Source organism: Aythya fuligula, chromosome 1 (genome assembly GCF_009819795.1).
Source record: "Aythya fuligula isolate bAytFul2 chromosome 1, bAytFul2.pri, whole genome shotgun sequence".
Classification (NCBI taxonomy): Eukaryota; Metazoa; Chordata; class Aves; order Anseriformes; family Anatidae; genus Aythya; species Aythya fuligula.
The window spans coordinates 147,838,947-147,852,213 of NC_045559.1; the positions used below are offsets into that span (position 1 = coordinate 147,838,947).

At 38.1% G+C, this 13,267-nt stretch overlaps 1 protein-coding gene across 2 annotated transcripts in view; it reads left to right on the forward strand.

Annotated features, from left to right (window-relative positions):
* EFNB2 (ephrin B2) overlaps positions 1 to 11,984 on the forward strand; it is a 42,492-nt gene extending 30,508 nt beyond the window's left edge. Inside the window, exons 3-5 of one of the 2 annotated variants that reach the window (XM_032199007.1) lie at positions 7,295 to 7,387; positions 8,147 to 8,260; positions 9,847 to 11,984. In XM_032199007.1, the coding sequence (XP_032054898.1) occupies positions 7,295 to 7,387; positions 8,147 to 8,260; positions 9,847 to 10,229 (590 nt within the window). In that variant the 3' untranslated portion in view covers positions 10,230 to 11,984. The remainder of the gene's footprint in view (positions 1 to 7,294; positions 7,388 to 8,146; positions 8,261 to 9,846) is intronic. The other variant, XM_032199015.1, reaches the window with a different exon arrangement.
* The last annotated feature ends 1,283 nt before the right edge of the window (positions 11,985 to 13,267 follow it).

The window sequence follows — 13,267 nt, forward strand, 5'->3', positions numbered from 1 at the left end:
CTGAAAACATTTCTCAGAGTATGTGAAATACAGAACTGAAATACTTTTAGAAAAGCTTAACTGTAATGAAAGAGATAAATTGTCATTCACAGTGGTGCAACATTGAGATGTGGTTGTTTTTTTTTATCATCTCTAAATCTTTCTAAAAGAATTTTAGAAAAGGGACACAGTAACAGTGAAGCAAGTAGGCTTTTGACACAGTAGGTGGATATTATGACCTTATGTTTTGGATAATAATGCAGCAAATAATGTACTGTTTAGTACACTTAAGCTGTGGCATTCCTTAACCAAGAGATAAAGTGGTGCTGTTTTTAAAATGATAGGCAGAAGAAACCAGTTCGAACTCACAGCCTGTTTGGTACATCCCAGCTCCATGTTGCTTACTGTGTCTCTTTACCTTAATTGAAAGTCTTTTGTTTAAAAAATAAAATAAATAAAGGGCATGTATTTTACCACATTTACTCTTGTTGTGTGATGTCATGTCTCCTTGGAATTAATAGAATCATTCTGAATATACAAAAAGGGGAAAACTCTACAAGTACTCTCTCCCTATTTTGTGCTTAACGCTTTGGTGATCCTTCTTTGGCCAGGTGATATGAGACACAGGAAGGAGAATCTATGGATTTCCAGAGGTATCCCTGGAATTAAAAAGTTGATATTTGCAAGGTATATACCAAGGCATTTTACAGTACGGAACTGATTGGCTCTGTCTTGGTTGTGTCCTCCATGTTGCACTCCTCCAGAAATTAAACAGTAGAAAAAAATGTCCCTCTTTTGACATACGAATATAAGTAGAGAATTTTATAGGGAATTTTATAAAGACCCCTATTACCATAAGTCTGTTTTAAGTACCACAAGTCACACCATTCACATTTGGACAAGAGTACACATTTCAGAGTAGTGGTTAAAAAAGTGAATCACAAAATTCCACTGCAGAGCCTTTGCCTTCTTCCAGAGGCCTGCTTTTTATTTTACTTCAATTTGTTCTGGTTTTAGCTTGACTGGGGAGGGCATTGCTGCTTACTTGCTGTGCAGAATATAATTTGTGGATCCTGTTTAGATATAAATCCTGAGACATATAGCATAGGATATAATTTAAGAAATTACAAGGATGAGAACTGAAAAAGAATGGAGTCTTTTTGTCCTTTCCTTCAGTCGCATAGGAGTTCCCCTTGTATGGATACAGGAAAAAAAAAAAAAAGCTGGCTATAAGAGTATTTAAAAATACTATAAACTTCAGTTTAAGAGAAGTTCTATGTTAATTTGAATAAATTATGAAATAAGATTGAGTCAGCAGGAGTTTCTGAATGGTTTTCAGTTCATGGAGCTCAAGACATTAATTCTGCTGCCACCTTGACTTTGCAAATAGGACAAACAAACAAAACGTTAGAAAAATACAAAATGATTGGTAAAGCGTGTTTTGTTTATACATGTTTAATGACTGTTTTTCTTTGTTTCTATAAGATCAGTAGAAAAGGTAGGATGGGATTATATTGTTCAAGCACAAATTGGAGAGGAAATCTCCAGCCTTCAGACAGGAACAAAAACAACATGTCGACTGTACTCGGTGCAACTATTCATAATGCATTTAAGTATTAGCACCTGCAGTCCAGGTTTGGGACTGCTGAGTTACATTTTTGAAGACAGTTTCATGCTAAAATAAAATAATGAAGGTTTTGGTATCAATCTGAATTTTTGTAACTACAAACAAGCATAAATGGTTAGTTATTAGTAGTTGAAATTTGTATCTTTGTCTTCTCTCAAAACTTTCTGCAGCTCACCCAACACCAAGTGTTTGCCAAGCTACCTGCTCTTTGGTGAGTGGCCTGAGCAATTTTTTTTGGTTGTTTCAGATCTCCATGCAGATCTAGCATTGCTAGTAAGTTGAGGGGGGAGGTTGAGGAGGGGGAATTTAATTGCATTTAATTAAAACACTCTTCCTATTACCTCAGCTGCCTTGTTCTTCATCCTGGCTGGTCTAGAAACAACCACCATGTTGTGATCTGTGATTTGTGGTTTCTCAGTGTGTGATTTCTGGTGTTCTTAAACCTGTCACATAAATTTAGATAATTTATGGGAAAGAAGAATTTTTTATTTGGTGCTTTACTAAGAAAGTCATTAAAAAGACCAAAAGCAGATGAAAGCAGTCAGAGCATAAACACATGATGCCTGGCCAAAATAGTGTACTGTTACTTAATAAAATTCAAAAAAAAAAAAAAAACTCAAAAGCTTTACATGTGCTTACTAATCCTTGACTGCATATTAGATCAAGAGCAGCTTTGTATTAAGAATAACTTACTACTGTTGGATCTAAAGCTTTTGTGGATTTTTGCTGCTGCATTGTGTAGGCTTTTCCATTCTGTTTCTAAGCACAGAAACAGCACAGCTGTGGAAAAGTAGAGATGGATAGGGTTATTTGATTTTATTTAGCTCTGCTTTTGAGCAACCTGTTTTCTGATGCTGACTTCAAGGAGTGTTTAAGAAAAAAAGATGTTGAACTTCACTACTCTTGGACAGTACTGATCTGCCCCAAAGAAACCTGTAGTTCTCTTCTTCCTTCTTAATGGATCCACACCAGCAGCAATTAATTCTTGATGTGTCTTGTGTGTAATTCTTTGATTGTCCACACATGCAAAGCCAATTTTGCCCTCGCCCATTAGTTGAGATCACTCACTCATTCTTGTAATCTGCATCTTAAAGTCTGTATAGTTTTCAGAGGAAAACCAAGAATTATGTTCATAATTTCCCTCTTCAGGCATGTAGTCCATTTCATATTCAGGGTCCAGAAATGCATGTGTAATAAAATTATGTTAGTTCAAAGGATGTGACATTTAATTTGGCAAGTAGGTAATGTTTCTCAAAATCTCTAAACATAAACGTATGGGTAATAATTGCAACAGAATTAAGAGGTTGAGATTTTAGTCTACTTGTGTTTCCTTTTAAGTAATTGTGATGGTGTTTTTTAATTTTGTAATATGTATTTTTAAGAGTGAGGGAAGCTGAATTTTTGTGACTGTGCCTTCATTTCTAATCTCTTTGTGAATGAAAAGCTATATACAGGCACAAATCCAGCAGCTTAATTCTCTTTCTGATTAGAGCAGTGTTACCAACCTGATAGGTTGAAAACAGCCAAGATCCATGCAGTGGCTTAGCCTCCTGGGAGGCAGGGTAATAACAATCAAATGAAGACATATTAAAATGTAATATTACTTCCTCTCCATGGGGACTGTATAAGAATCATAGCCAGAAACTATTCTTGTCAGCTGATTCTGTTTCGTTCACTGATTCCCTGCCTCTGCATTTATGACTAATGCATTTTGTACAATAAACAGATCTTGTGAAGTTTTAAAAGCAAATAAATGTAAAGCATCATACATTGATTTAGTTCCTTTTTTTTTTTTTTTTCCTAGGAAAAACCAACCAACCAACCAATTCCATATATGTATCTTAAAGAAGGGAAGGCAAGAGCTAGCATGAAATTCTTTGGTCTGAATAATTTAATTTTTGCTTGTGTAAATGAGATGGTATGTTAAGAGAGTGTTTCATGAAACTGAAAATGTATACTATCTTCTCCAAAGTAAGGATGTATCAGCAGACTTTTAACCATAATTTCTTAAGAATTCATTTTTAGTGAAAGTTAAAAATCCAAACTTGTACTCCTTATAAAATGACAGCTGCTGTTGCATTCAAGGAATGCAGGCACATGATGCTTATATAGAGCTCAAGCAGCAGTTTTGACTTACTGCTGACAAACTTTGGCTATAAATTATTATGATTTTGTCCGAAAGTCTTAAAATTAATAGAGATTTTAGGTTAATTATATGCATTTATTTGTAGGTGTGGATAAACTCTAAGCTGAATAATCTAATCTGCTTTTGACTGTAAGTTTCATTTTTGTAAATGTTACTTTTCACCAGTGGAACAGGACAGATCTCAGAAAATCAGAGGCATCTATCCATCAAAGAATTTAAAAGCATTTCCTTAGCTGTTTAGCAGCATTATACTTTTAGTTTCCTATGGGTTGCTGTATTAACATAAAGTGTGAGATCCTGAGAACATTTAATACTTCTGAGAAACTTTATAGTTATCATTAGTTACATTTATTAATATTAATAAATGTTAATATTTAAGTAGTTTCTAGTCTTAGCGCAGGGTCATATATGATAGTTTATGTGTGAGTAAATTCCTCTCAAGTATATCCATATTTAGACCTAAAATGTAAAAGAATGCTCTTATATATAAATATATATATGTATATAAAATAAACTAAATGGAGGTTCTAAAATATGACCATATAAACAACCAGAGAGTAGTGTTTCCCTTTCCATAGCACAAGGAATTTGTGTTATGTTTCTCTGTTTATACCCAAAGCCATATTACAGATACTTTTTTTTTTTTTTTTTTTTAATATCACATCAATATAAGCACAGGTCCAGGTCCAGGGTTACTTTTCTGCAGAAATGTCAGTGTAATGGAGGAGCTTGGATGGATTATACTGGGTATAATTTTCAGTTGGAGATCAATATAAAAAGACAGCAGTGAGTGTTTGAGGAATATTTTGTATTTACTCCCTTGTTTGACTTCTGCACACTAAACCGTCAAGGGGTATTAGCTGTATGAAACTGTTTTCTCTGATGTCCCAGATTACTTCTCTCTCTCTGTGCTGATTTTCAAAGCTTAAAACTATGTGTTTAAACTTCGTACTTTCTCCCTGGTACGCTGGGGATATGTGAGGTTATATTTCGATAGTCTTAATGAATTTTGAGAAATAATTTCCTCCAATGGCCTTGGGTAATTGTCGGTTTAATTACAGAGAGAAGCTGAAATTGAAACTTTGCTTTGTCACAGAAATGCTCCTCTTTGAAAATTCTCCGTTCCTCAGGATGTAGCACTCTACTCTGAGCTATATAACGTAGGCTTTCAGAAAACCCTTGAAGAACTGTGGAAAAAGTGAATACTTCTGCAAATTCATTCATCTGACATCAAAGCTATGAAAGCATTCTTTTAGCAAGCAAGCGAGGCAGATTGAACTCGCACAGGCACACAACCAGACTCATTGTACGTTTGGTCCCCCTCATTTGGAGACTGTATTTGAAGTAATTTTACATTCTTTTTGCCATCTTACTTTCTTATTCTGTACTGAGGTCAGACTGCATCCTCTGCATCTTATTGAGGTCTCCTGCTCTGTAGGTTAAATGGATAGGCCTTTAAAGAATAAAAAGGCATTGATGTTCAGAAGAAGCAACACTATTCAATTAAAATTAAGTAGAAGGTGCTTAAAGAGCTGTGAACCCCCATAGCCTAGATTAAAAAGCAAAGGAAGAATAACAAAAAAGCAAGACAAAGTCAGTGTTTATTAGTTGCACTTTCAGTTGATGCTCAGCTTTGGTATTTCTATTTACTGCTTTTTTCCCTTGTCCTTGTGCTCTGGTACATTGGCAAATAGGTCATAAAAAACACTTTCAGCAAAGACACATTTGATTTATGTCCAGAACTGGTTCTTAGTATTGATTTTTTTCCCCTCTGGAAAAAAAAAAAAAAAAAAAAAACTATATGTCTCCATTATTTTCTGAGCCTGGCAATGCAGTGGCACATTTCAGATCTGCTTTTATCTTAAATTACTCATTGTGCTCTTTTATATTTTAAAAAGTCTTTTCGCAAGTCCGAAAAAAGCAGTAGTTTCACATACTTCCATTGCCATGTTTTTACAGCGGGGAGAGAACAAGAGGAGGAACTGGGAGGGCCTGTGTACAGGGAAACGGGAATTTTAGGAAAAGAAAGCACAGTTTGGGAAGTTCGTACGGTGGCTGCAATTTGAGTTAGTCACAAAAGAGGCAGGAGTGGAACAAAAACAAGAAGTAGATCAAAGGCTAGGAAGCAGGGTTCAGCGGTATGGGGTTTATATCTTTACAGCTAGAGAGAAGATTAGAGCAAGAAAAATACTGCCATGGGGCTAGGAAGACATTGTGAAGGAATAAGGAAATATACATTGCTCGCATTTGAAAGAAAATCCCCAAGGAAGCAGAAAGAGAAGGAGTGAGAATTAAAAACAAAGATCTGAGCAGTGTGAAGCCCTTGTTGAATGAGATCCCTAGCCTGAAAAGGGGGAGGCACACGTAGAAAAGTGCTGCTTAAGCAGTTTGCCAGAACCGCGGCAAGCTCTGCACTGCCTCATTTTCTGTTTGTTTTCTCTAGTCAATGGCCCGGTATCAGCGCTTAAGCATGCATCTGCTTGTCTGTGCTTTTGGGGCCTTGGATACATAGACCCAATAAACACCCAGGGTGCGAGACCACGTGCATTGGTGGGGGCTACCGAGGCAGCGTTCCCCTGCCTGTTTCATTTGCAGTGTCCCAGTTGTGTGACTGGGCCTGGTCTTTGGGAAGCCATGGCTCCAGGACCTGCTGCGCCACGGCCAGGGCCCGGTGTGGTGCACAGGGTGGCAGAGGTGTCCCACGCCCAAGAGCAGCCGAAGGGTTTTTACCAGCAGCCGTCGGGGTGTGTAGCCCTTGTGGAGGTGACTCAAGGCTTTTGGACTCTTCCCCTGGAGCTGTGCTTCACACACACACGTTGACTTGTGGTGGCGGGATTTTGCGGGGGTGTGCAGTCCCAGCAAGCGTGGAGAGATAAGCGAGAACAATATAAACACAGGGGAAAGCACCCGTTTGTTTGCATGAGCTGGAAGGTTTCTGTGAGAAGAGAGCATGTCCCCCCCACCAGCCCGCCCCCGCAGAGGCTCCTCAATGCTGAGAAAAGTGAGATTGTACTTTCAAATATTAAATGGTTTTCCAATCAGTGCAGAATCTCAGTTTTCACCTGGGTCTTTTGTATGCCTTTGCTTCTTCCAGCAGGAGATTTGTAATAGAGGAAGCAGATGTAATGTGGTGATTATAAAGATATTGTTGGGAAAAAAAAAAAAAAAAAAAAAAAAGGTAAATTTCCAGTGCTTTGCTCCTTTGAGGCTTCCCTTTCAGCTGACTCCATCACCTTTTAGCAAGGTGCCGTGTTTTCGTCCCAGTCAGTCAGTCAGTCAATTGTGTGTAGAAAAAAAGCTGCTGGGTAAATTTGAAACCTTGATAACACATTCCTCCATTTGTATGTATTGTACAGCTTACCGATGTATTCATTCCTTTGGCTTTCAACATTTCACAACTTTCCATAGGTCAGCCTGAGCAACAAGGACAGGTCCTGGTAGATGAAAGATTTCTGCTTTCAGACACTCATGTCACATCACTTTGCCTGTTGATTTCCTGATTTTATTTTTATTTTTATTTATTTTATTTTTTTTTTAATCAGCAACATCAAATGGGTCTTTGGAGGGCCTGGATAACCAGGAGGGAGGGGTGTGCCAGACAAAAACCATGAAGATCCTCATGAAAGTTGGACAAGGTAAAGACCATCTGCTGTTTCATGAAATCACTTTGATCAGTCTCAGTGTCCTTTTAGTTTTCAGGCTTCTTTTGCTAGCATAGCGCAGAGAGCCAGCCGAATCTAGTGTGGTTGTTCCTCCCTAACAGTCTGAAAGTAAAGCCTGTTTTCTGCTCCTCAGCTACTGACAGATTTCTCCAGGAGGAGGGTTGGTGTAATAAGATCTCTTCATTGGAGAGCTCCCTAGAACGAAAGGTCACCTGGGAGTTACGTGTTTCAGTCATTTTTATTTTCATTTTAAAAACAAAAGCCACAACTACATTGTTCAAAATTATTTTAAATACATGAAAGGAGGGAAGCTAATATTTCTATAGTTTACTTGTTATGAATTGTGGTTACAGAGAGGTTTTTGTTCATTGTCTCTTTTCATATATAGATAACCTATTGTGCAGAAAGAAAGAATTATTCTTCTAAGTAGAAGTTGGTTTAGTAGTCAATCAACTTCCTCAGTTAAACTGAAATGTCATCTGCAAAGCTTTTCTTGCCAATTACAGGAGTCCCTATAGTTTCTGCAGATGGCCTCACAATTTAAACCTCTGAAATAACTAATATAACCATTTTGCTTTAAAAGGAAAATTACAGTCTTGTATCTCCTAGTCCTTTGCATAAAGATTCTTCTGTTCAAAGCTATCCGTGTTTCACAAGATACCTATAGCCGGCCTATAAGGCTTAATATCATCAGATGCCTAAGCTACAGTGAGTCATTTTTCTCTTCCACAGATCCCAATTCTGCAGGGTTACCTCGGAGCACAGACCCGACCAAGCGCCCTGAGCAGGAAGCTGGTACCAACGGGAAGAGCTCCACCACCAGTCCCTTTGTGAAGGACCACTCAGGTAGGTATTATGGAGTTTCACGTGAGAAGTGAAGGGCTCTGGCAGACCATCCTTTGTCCCCAGACACATTTCTATTTTAGCATTAAAGCGTCAGAAAATCAAATGTTTTCATACTGAGATGATGCAAAAGCCAGTTCTGATGCTCCATTGGATAGGATTTTGGAGCTCTGAGTTTTGGCAACAGCTGCTCTTTCCCCTCTTTTACATTGCAGTAGAAGTTAATTACATCTTGTAAGAATATCACTCATTTACAGGAAAGTTTTTGGATAGAACATTCTGTAAGCAGCTTTACGGTGGTAAATGCTCCTTACATTTAGTACTCTGGCAGATGAACGAGTCTTTCTGTCTTTCTCTTCCCGTATAATACATTATCAAGTGGTTCTCGACAGCCATTTATAAAGTTCATTTCAAGGCATCTATAATTAATGTCCTGATCTTTTAACTGACCATGCGAAGTCTATACATGATTGGCTGGTCTTTTACTAAATTTAAATTTGTTTAAAAAATATTTATCTAAATAAGATGAAGAGATCTGATGGTTCCAAACAAAAATCTTGAGGATGCATTTCAAACACAGTAAGCAAGAAAAAAGTTAACTTCTAAAACACAAGTTCTCTGGAGGAAAACTCAATAAAGTGGGAGTGTAACAAAGCAAAGCTTGCTGACTGTTGATGTTGAGGTTCCCAAAAATGGCTGCACATTTTCTGTGCTAGTTGTGTAATTTGGTACCTTCAATATGACAGTCACAGGGCAGGCTTCAGCCATTTCCTGCTAAGGTTCCAGTAGTTCACAGTTATGTGGACGTAACATCTGAAGCATTGTTCTGCATGTAAGGGAGCATCAAGAGAGGGAAGTCAGCTCAAATTCTGAAATGAGAAAAGTGTCAAGTGAACATTAATTTAATTTTTGTGACAAATAATGTGACAATATTCAACAGGCTATTCAGCATGTGAGCTTTCTATGACTACCTGATATGTGTAGTTGTTTTCTTTTAAATAAGTGACAGTTATATAATGCAAACAGATACACTCCATAATCATTTTGCCCATCTCCCACACTGCCTCAAGCTCTTTTGTTTCATTCGTAAGCATGAGGAGTCCACATAAAGAGACACTAAGGACAGTTTCACTTAAATCAATATCTGATGGATAAAATAGAAGAAGAACTATGTGACATTAAATAGTACCAGTTGTTCTGAGAATTGTCATTTCCCTGTGTTATTTTCCCCGTGCAGTCCTATCCCACCCCTCTCTGCTGCTCTGAGCTGGTCAGCATCTGTTAAAAGATGCAGTGTGCATCAAAGGCTGCCTTGTCAGTGCCAGTCCTTGCTGCTGATGGATGATGATGTATGAAACAGGGTGATTTGGGAGCAGCACAAAAGTGAGACCAACAGACACAAAGTCTTGTTTAATATTGATTGCTGACTTCGGCTGTTTGCATTTAGCTATCTAACAGGGTAATTGGTTTGTCAAAGTTTAGCTGTCAGTTAATTCTTCCAGTCTTGCTTACTCTACACATTTTTAAGCAGTGTAAACGGGTCACAGGACGGCAATAACTTTTGTCTGTTGTATTTCCATTCTTTCCAGGATCTAGCACAGATGGCAGTAAGGCTGGGCATTCCAGTATACTGGGTTCAGAGGTGGCCTTATTTGCAGGGATTGCATCAGGGTGCATCATTTTCATCGTCATCATCATCACTTTGGTGGTTCTATTATTGAAGTACCGGAGAAGACACAGGAAGCATTCCCCGCAACACACTACAACTCTCTCACTTAGTACATTAGCCACCCCAAAACGCAGTGGCAACAACAATGGTTCCGAGCCCAGTGACATTATCATTCCTCTAAGGACTGCAGACAGTGTCTTTTGCCCCCACTATGAAAAGGTCAGCGGCGACTATGGACATCCGGTGTACATAGTTCAAGAGATGCCTCCTCAGAGTCCAGCAAACATTTACTACAAGGTTTGAGAAACACACAACCAATTCTATGGTACAGTTGAGGCGTAGAGGACACTCACTGGTCAAATGCTTTCTGTTGGGGTTTGTGATGACGCCTTGTGCGCTAGGATTGACTCAAGCACAGGGGAGAGAAGGCGACAGCTCTTTCTCCGAGAGCCGACTCGAGCTGGACAGCTTACCTAGTCTGTAGAATTCCTCTCTCGGTGAATCAGTATTCACTAAAAGCTGGAAGACTTTTATGTAGAAGATGCCCATTCTGATTGCTGTACTCTTGTTACATTCATCATCCTCAAAGCCATGTGCTGCAGGCGTTCAGGCATGTACAAAAGCCAAGGGAAGATGGAGTGATCCGTGGATGTTAATAGCTCTAGGCATCCTGGGAAGGTGCTCTAGGATATCAAGCTTGAAATGCAATCTTCTGACTTTTGTGTGTCTCTCTCAGTGCATACTGGATTTGTCACACAGACCTTGATGTCTAAGACTTGTTAAAGTTCTCTTGCTTTAGTCCGTCACTGTTCCATTTATTTCTGTTATCCAGGGCTCTGCCATCCTTCACATAAGATTTCCTTTCACTCCACCTCCTGAATCACTAATGGAACATTAATGTTTGGAGATCTGTGCTCCATCCATCTGCTACAGCAGCCTCACTCGAATGGGTAATGCATTTATAGAAATTGTGTTTGATAGTAAGGAGCCTTCCAGCCAAAAAGTTAGGCTGTCAACAAGTCAAGAGCAGGACTGGGTGGTGGAGGGAAGGGCTGGCTGCAGTTGAAATTAAATACTGCTGCCTCAAAAATAGAAGCTGGGAAGAAAAAAACATTTAGGTAGCACAGCACTTTGGTATGCTAAGTTTAAGAGGCAAATAGGAGACACAATAACAAGTGCAGTGGCTTAGGGCTGCATTTGAAGGAATTCACGGTTATCAAATACCAGTGTGCAGAAAAAATAGTACCTTCAATACAGTAGAACAAAGGGGTATTGTCAGGAAGTGAACAAGCTTGGAGCGGACAAGACAATAGCAGGCCGCTGAGGATATATTAGGGCAGGGCTATTGCGGTACTGGCAATAAAATGTACAGCTTTGAAGCTGTAGCAAAAACGCAGTCTGCTTCGGAAGACTTTTAAGCAGACTCAGCTGCTATACTGTCACATTATACTAAACACAGGGAAAGCATTTAAGAAAATAGCGGAGAGCCAAATCTGACCAAGATGATTATAAGCCAACAGGTCAAATGAGCTGTAATTCTATCACTGGTAAAGTTGGAAAAAAAAAATTAAAAAGAAAAAAAAAAAAGGAAAGAAAAAAAGCCTTTCTCATCTCTACAAGTAAAACAGAATTTTTTTCTGACTGAGCCTTTTGACGCTTTGGTTTATCTTAGTGCTGTACCTGCACAGTACATGAAAGTACTGTAATGGGCACAGCAGTTCATTGGTGCTCTGTTGCAAAGTTAAAGCACATACGGCAAACCTGCAGTCCATAAGAATAAAATAAATTATGACACTGAGATGGAGAAGGAAGATATGTCTTATTTATAATAGGTGTATAGAACACAAGGGATATAAAATGATAGCTTTTCTTTTTCTTTCTTTCTTTTTTGTTTTGTTGTTTTTGTTTTGTTTTTTACTAATATATATTTTGAGATTGCACAGAATCTACACCAGAAGATGTGAAATTCATTTGCGGCAATTAAATAGTCTTAACTTGTCATCGTTCTACATATATATGTGTGTGTGTGTGTACACATATATATGTATTTATGTATGCATATATATGCATACATTAAGAAATGCAGAAACTGCTTCTGGGAAAAACAACAACCATCCAAAAATAATGGTAATGAGAGCATATACAAACAGAATCCAAATCCCTTTAAAAGTATCTCATCAGAGAAAATGAGGAAATAAGCCCAAAGAATCAGGAAATCGATGTTACTGCATCACATATTTAACAATGACAAGGTGTGCCGGCATTTATTTTCTGTGTTGTATTTTCCCTTGCCTTACGAGCTGAAGTGTTCTGTAGATTTCATGGAGATCTTTAGAGAGGGGGTTCAGGTTAAAGTTTTCTCTTTAGCGTGGCTATTCCCCTGAAGCTCCCACCCTGGAGAGGAAATAAGAAAACTCTACTTTTATATGTGCTATGCAAATAGACATTTCTAACATAGTCATGTTACTATGGTAACACTTTCCTTTCTGATTTGGAAGGAAAATGTAGCAACAGCATTTTGGGGTTCTCAGACCTCCAGTGAGTACCTGCAAGAAAAGGAAAAAAAAAATCTGTCACAGAAATTATCACTCTCTCTGTTTCCTGAACCTGAAAATGACATTGGGATGTTGGTCCAAATGAGAGAAACAAAACAAAAAATCCCAACCCATGGTTCTGTGGAAGGTTACCATGGTGACTAACTACAGTACATATGTAATTCTTTTCAACAACCCTTCCTTTCTGTGAATCCATCCATACAAGGTTCTCTTGTAAGTCATTAAGATTTTATTTTGGGGGAGGGGAAGGAAGGGAAAAGATGGGTTTGCTGATCCTGATTTTTATCAAATCAAACCTATGCTTCATCACTTGGCTACATTCTAGTTATGTACTAAACTGTGAAAAAAATCAGATGAATTACTTAAGAGCAACCTGCAACCAATCAGAAAAATAAAATAAAATGTACTGTGCGTCTGTTTTGTGTCTGGTGCAGAATTATGACAATCTACCAACTGTTCCTTTATTTGACGTTGGTTCAGCTTTGAAAAGTTACTGTAAATGCCTTGCTTGTATGATCATCCCTAGTCACCTGACTTGGAATTTGCACCATCATGTCTAAGTGAAGATGCTGTAAATAGGTTCAGATTTACTGTATATGGATTTGGGGTGTTACAGTAGCCTTATTCACCTTTTTAAGTAAAAAAAAAAAAAAAAAAAAAAAAAAAAAAAAAAAAAACATGTGAAAACAAGACAAAAATGGCTTTTCTTAACCAGATTGTGTATATAGAGCAATGTTGGTTTTTTATAAAGTCCGAGCAAGATGTTTTGTATAAAATTTGAATTTT